The sequence below is a fragment of the Ctenocephalides felis genome, unplaced genomic scaffold (assembly GCF_003426905.1).
Source record: "Ctenocephalides felis isolate EL2017-DRISC unplaced genomic scaffold, ASM342690v1 CF-g0.4_SCAFFOLD_01604, whole genome shotgun sequence".
NCBI classification, from domain to species: domain Eukaryota; kingdom Metazoa; phylum Arthropoda; class Insecta; order Siphonaptera; family Pulicidae; genus Ctenocephalides; species Ctenocephalides felis.
The window spans coordinates 54,727,946-54,734,448 of NW_020537758.1; the positions used below are offsets into that span (position 1 = coordinate 54,727,946).

General features: G+C 29.7%; 1 protein-coding gene across 1 annotated transcript; it reads right to left on the minus strand.

Moving 5' to 3' along the window:
• Window positions 1-2,811: 2,811 nt before the first annotated feature.
• On the minus strand, window positions 2,812-3,707 carry LOC113373952 (zinc finger BED domain-containing protein 4-like). Its single transcript, XM_026614215.1, has 2 exons — window positions 3,507-3,707; window positions 2,812-3,462 (listed from the first exon to the last, which is right to left on the minus strand). Exons 1-2 carry the CDS (start codon window positions 3,705-3,707, stop codon window positions 2,812-2,814), a joined length of 852 nt encoding a protein of 283 aa, XP_026470000.1.
• Window positions 3,708-6,503: the final 2,796 nt, after the last annotated feature.

The window sequence follows — 6,503 nt, forward strand, 5'->3', positions numbered from 1 at the left end:
GACTTCAAATTGGATTTTTACAATATTTTTATTTTCAAAGTATTTTTTACAGAAAATATTTAATAATTTTAAAGTATTTTTAGAGAAAATAATTAATAATTTCAAAGTTTGATTTATAATATTACAATGCACATGGAAGTTTTAATTAAAAATTATCAGTGCCAAAAGATAAAATTATACATCAGCTTTATTTTATATTTAGATGTAATTTATATTTGAGTGTTACAATTTGGATCTGTATTTACATGTAAGTGGGCAAATAATGCGGATTTTTTAAATAATCGCTGAAAAAATTAATCTCGACCAGAAGCAGTTAAAATTGTTAAGAGTCAATTATAAACAATATGAATTTAATTAGTTTGAATAAATGTCTTAAATAAGATGATAATGCTTTAAGTTGTCAGAATAATTTAATTAATTTAAATGATTTCAATTACAATTTAAAAACAAATTATGAAGCGTTATCAATAATTGTGAAGAGATTATTAGATTATGATGTAATTATTAATTTGTTTTAAATTTTGTGTTGAGTGTTTGGTAAAAAGAAAGAAGAAATTACATTCTGGTGAGTGGGAAAATAATGCGGCTTTTGAATAATCGTAATAACTTTTAATTTTAACATAAGCAATTAAAACAGTTAATATGCATTAAAACTTATATTCGAAATTAGAATTTTCTCATATTTGCAATCTGAATTATTGTATTATAATATGAAATAATATGAATAAATAATTGATGAAACAGCATCCACTCGGCCATAAGATAACACATTAAATTATTTGTAGCTCATAATCGACGATGTTCGAATTTATTAACTTACTTTACGCGAAGCTATAACTTTCAGATAATTTTGTAACATTTTTTCAGGCGCCCGAGAGCCGAGTATAATATTACGTATTATAATCGATATCAATTTACATGAATTTAGAATCCACCATATGCTACTTACAATATAAATTATTAGTGCGGGTTTATCCTTAATATCAAAAGTTTGAAGCATTCGTTTCTCATTAATCAAAGCACTCAGAGTCGAGTCTAGACAGTGTTGTTTGGCGAAGAGAAAAGATGTTTTATGTTGTACATAATTTACAAAATGTTCGCGTGCAGAACGCTATGCAACGTTTTCATAAAATGAAGAATTCCTAAGCGATATTTCATTTGATTATGAAACGTAAAAACATTGAAACTTGAGTTCTATAGAAACATTGGCAACAAAGAGAGCGAGTGTAATCGCCAGGCGGTGCAGTTTTCTTTTGGTCCTTTTGCTTTGCAAGCGAAGCGGAAGAATTCTTCTGCACACTAGTCTATATAGATTAAAAACATATTTGCCTATAAATATAAATCAAAGGTTGATATAACTGTTTTCCTAAACTTGTATATAGAATTTTTCGGACTTATTTACATTTTATTAAGTTGGCCATGAATGCGGCAATCTTCATGCCATTGTGCTTTTACACCGAATACTTGCTACCCTGCAGATGGAATAACGAATATGGATCAAACTTTTTTTTCATATGTAATGAATAATCAAAAAATATATCTTCTTCAATTAGAAATTAGTGAAAAATCCTTAGGGTATTAATTATACCAACAAATCAGTTCATACAGTCCACAGCCACAAGGGTTAAATCATAACCTAACAACCTGAGGTAATTTAAGGTGAGACTTAATACGCAAAGACAAGAATACTTTAATACTCCCTATTATTATTTTAAAAAATGCTGGGTAGAGGTTTAAAGGTACGCGGATAAAAAGGTCCACGATAACTATCTAAACAACAAATAAAGTTAGGAGATTTCAACAACAATATGTAAAAGTAGAGGTCAAAGACTGCGAAACTTGCCTCGCCTCCAATAAATGGCCATGTTGAAAATCCATAGCAAATGTATTTTATTTCATTGTTAGTTATTTCTACCAAACTTTTATATTATTTTTAGTTATACGGTATATAATTGTTTTATTAAATATATTATTTGTAAGTCAGATTCAGCAGATTTTTTTATAATCTCTATAAAAGCATACTAGGTGTAAATAATTAGAAAATACCAAATGAAATAGTAAATTATGTAAATAAAGCAATTTTATTAAAAATTTATAAAATCAATTGTTATTCCAACTCCGATGATAAATATTTCTGACGAACACTAGATCAAGGTTATATACATATAAATTGTAATTAATGCAGAACAATGCAGTGTTATTTTGTAAAAAAAAATGTGCCCATGAATATTGTGCGTTGGTTGAGTAATGTAGCTATTATTTTATAAAATCCCTTTAAATTTCAAATTGAAACAGTAAATGTATTTGTCTCTCTGGTTTTTCCTTTTACCCAGCCTATGAGGAAGAAAATAACTCATATATTAAATATTGATTAAGTAGATTATTTGCACACAATCGGAAAATTCATGCAGCTTGCCGTGAAGAACGTGAGTCAAAGTGCCACTTACAACTAGTCTTATAATTATTTAATCTGTATCTTAAAGATGTGAAACTGAAAGACTAATTTCAACATGAGTATCTTTCATTGAAATTGAACAAAATTATTAATGATTAGTGATGTGCCGACTCGAAAATTTCCTGATTCGAGTGATTCGAATCAGAAAAAAACCTGATTCGAATCATGATTCGAATCAATTCGAATCAAGTTCATATATGAACAATTATAATTTAAGACAAGAAATAATATCACTTTAATAATTTTATAAGTGAATTTATTAATTTAGTAAGCAATTAATTCCAAAAAGTGCAGAGATTAATACATTTATATTAATATATATATAATAATAAACTTGCTACAAATATAACTAATGACTACAAATATTTTTCTGAATAATAAGAATTAAGGAATAATAGTTGATTTAATTTATTTGGTTGTAACCTATTCCGTCGTTGATTAGTCAACATGCCAGCCTTGGAAAATAAGCGCTCTGACGGAACGGATGATGCCGGTATACATAAATATTTTTTCGCCATTTTATATAAAGCAGGATATATGTTTTTTCTTTCCTCCCAAAACTGAACAGGATCTTGCTTTCTATTCAAATATGGCAAATTTATATATTCTTGCAATAATCTTTCTGGAAGAGAGATTGAAGTTTGTTCTATTGTCTGAACCACACGCATATCAAAATTTTCCCAGATTTCATCATCTATATTAGGGTTTGACGGTACTGATAATGGTTCATTATTTTCGGCCTCTTCAATATGTTCTGCCGTAGTCATTTCTTTTACTTCATCTAAAACCAAAGCCATTGCTTTATCCGCACAACTCTCTAATCCAAAGGCTTTTTTCTTATATCTGGGGTCAAGAATTGTTGCTTTTGCTGTAATTTCATCATTTTCTAAATTACCAAATCTTTGACTTATATTTCTCAACAAGAATTGTTGCAAATTTTTCCCAGCATTAGTTGTTGGCGTTCTTTTATTTATAGAATTTTTACCCCTTGAATTATAGGTATTACACTGGATAAGGTGGGATAAAATTCACCTGACAATGTTTTGGTTACAATTTCCAGTGGCTGTAGAATTTTCACACAATCTTCTAAAATAGCCCACTCAGCAAAACTCAGGTTTAGTGGAGGAGAATCTATTAAAGGCAAAGCTGCGCATAGTGCAACTTTAACCCTCAATAACTTTTCGAACATATAAAAAGTAGAATTCCATCTAGTTGGTATATCTTGTGATAAAGTAATAACATCTAAGTTCATTTGCTTTTGTAATCCTTGCAGAATACCTGACGATTTCACACTATGTTTAAAATGTGCTACAATCGCTCTAGCTTTTGTGATTGCGATAAGAAGTTCACAATTTTCTTGTCTTTATCTAAACAATTTTTAACAACTAAATTTAATGTGTGAGCTACGCACGATAAATTTTTTTTATTCAAAAATAAAGTAATAGCTTTCTTCATATTCGGCGCATTATCAGTCACAACAATATCAACTTTATCAAAGATTTGCCATTCAATTAACACAGATTTCAAACCATTAGAAATATTTTGTGACGTGTGATTTTCTCTGAGTTCTATTGTTGCTATGACTAATGAATTTAATTTGCTATCTTTAATAAAATGAGCAGTTGCGCTAAGAAAACTTTTCTGGCTATCGCTACTCCATATATCAGTCGTAATTGCAATGTTTCGACAAATGTAAGTTTTGCCTTTGCTTCCGCACTATGCATTTCATATTTTTCCTCTAACATACGCGTGAGTACTTTTCTGGAAGGTAATACATAATCTGAATTTAGAATTCGCGAATACTTTTTAAATCCATCATTTTCCACTATCTGTATCGGTTGCATATCTAAAATAATCATGTTCATTAAGCATCATCGCCAGCTTTTTGATTAATTTTACCAGGAATAGTAAGCCGCATTTGTTTCAAACGTTTTGCAGGAGCCTCAGTACTCAAATTGGTTGTGAGACATTTGGCACTACAGGTTGCGTTATAAGATTAACCACATTCACAGCAGATCTCACATTTTGAAATGTCACTGGATTAGCTGCTACAGCTTCACTATATTCAATAATATGTTTGTTTTTTAAATGATTAACGAGAGTGGTTGTACTTCCAGATTTACAATAGCTTAATGAGCACAATTTACACACCAGTTTATTATTATCAGCATTAATTGTGAAAAACTGCCAAGCGACGCTTGATTTAGTGGGAGGCATTTTTAATAATTATAATTAGCCAGTAAAAACAAAATCTATGTGAAAATCGGGAAAAGCAGACACACACTGACTCAATAAAGTAACGATTGTAAACACAAATTACTATCGATTGAAATATATTACAAAAATTATTAAATAATATTTAATAGACGGTCAAATAAATTTTCAAATGAATTTACAGTAAAATATAACCAAACACTTCTCTTTCACTAAAGCATATAAAACAATATTCTTAATCTTACGTTGAACGAATGCATGTTTATATTATTGATTGTTTAGATCTAATCTAAACAGGGGGCTGAATCTAACGTCTTATGAATGACTTAAAAATCAATCCACTACTGTAAAGATTGATAATATTTCATTTGTGTGAATTTGCCATTACTTACATAATTAAAATATGATAATTTTGTATGTGTATGAAACTCGTTGTGTAGTTGATAAAATGTTATAATATTTAAAATCTAAAACGCGTACTTATTATTATCTAAATGAGTTTTTTGTAATTCATGAACAAATTGGCTCTCAGCGCTTAGTCAAAAATAAACAAACACGCAAGTCGATAAGTCGATACGCTAAGACACAGACACATGTTTCGAACTCATATCGTTCAAGCCGCTTGAACTCGGGATGATTCGGTTTGAGTCATATAAACTCGTATGAATTCATAACGACTTGAAATCGGGATAAGTCGGTTTGAGTCATAGGAACTCGGATAAATTCATACCGACTTGAAGTCGGGATAAGTTGGTTTGAGTCATAGGAACTCGAATCAATTCATAACGACTTGAAGTCGGGATAAGTCGGTTTGAGTCATAGGAACTCGAATCAATTCATAACGTCTTGAAGTCGGGATAAGTCGGTTTGAGTCATAGGAACTCGGATGAATTCATATCGACTTGAATGCGGTTAAAGTCATATAAATTGGAGTCGCGTGATACATTTAAGCGTATTAAAGGCGGGTGACTCGCATGATTTAATTCAAGATTTATTTTTCATATTTATTATTATTATTTTTATATTTATTATTATTATTATTTATATTATTATAATATTGATTAAATTAAAAACATTTTTTTTATATTTATGAAAATTTGTGTTCACACATGTTTTATCACAGTAAATATTTCGCGGCTTGATACGAGTTGATTCGAATCAAGTAAAATCTGATTCGAATCAAGTCGTTAAAGGCTTGATTCGAATGATTCGAATCACTTGATTCGACTTGGCACATCACTATTAATGATCATGTTGATATTAGTTTTTTAGTTTCAGATATATAAAATAAAAACGTTAAATAAAGTTATTGCTTAGGATCTAATAAATAATCATAGAGTTTTTTTTTACTTGTCCTGTCCATCAGGATGTGGATAACGGATTTTCCTATTGTCTCTATAAAATTCAAGAATTTGTTTTATAGTGCGATTGATTGAATGTGAAACAAATAAGAGAGCGTACAGTAATTATAAAGTTATTATATTATTTTTTAAATTTGTTATTTCTTTATACCTGCATGTAGTGGTTACATATCCTATGCAATAACAATCCATGCATTAGGTTACGTAAGCTGTTGCATCACGCTAACTTCTGAGTAATTAATTAATGCGAAGGACCTAAATAAATTGCTCATATTACTTCAAATACTTTGCAGTTAATCATTGCCTACTATATTGGATTAAATTAATGACGAACGTTACCGAAGGAATAATTTATTGGTCTCATAAGTATACGTTGAGGTTGGTTGCGGTTATGGCTTCGTTAGGTAAGCAGTTACTCCGGAGCAAATTTCGGGACAGAAGGGATTATGTAATCCAGTTAAAACTAGCGTGTC

Bases quoted from the DNA above. Each gene is read 5' to 3' on its own strand.
- LOC113373952 (XM_026614215.1), bottom strand. From the start codon at position 3,707: ATGAACTTAGATGTTATTACTTTATCACAAGATATACCAACTAGATGG. The intron at 3,463-3,506 runs GTAACCAAAACA...CACCTTATCCAG, and splicing joins TTCTACAGCCACTGGAAATT to TGTAATACCTATAATTCAAG.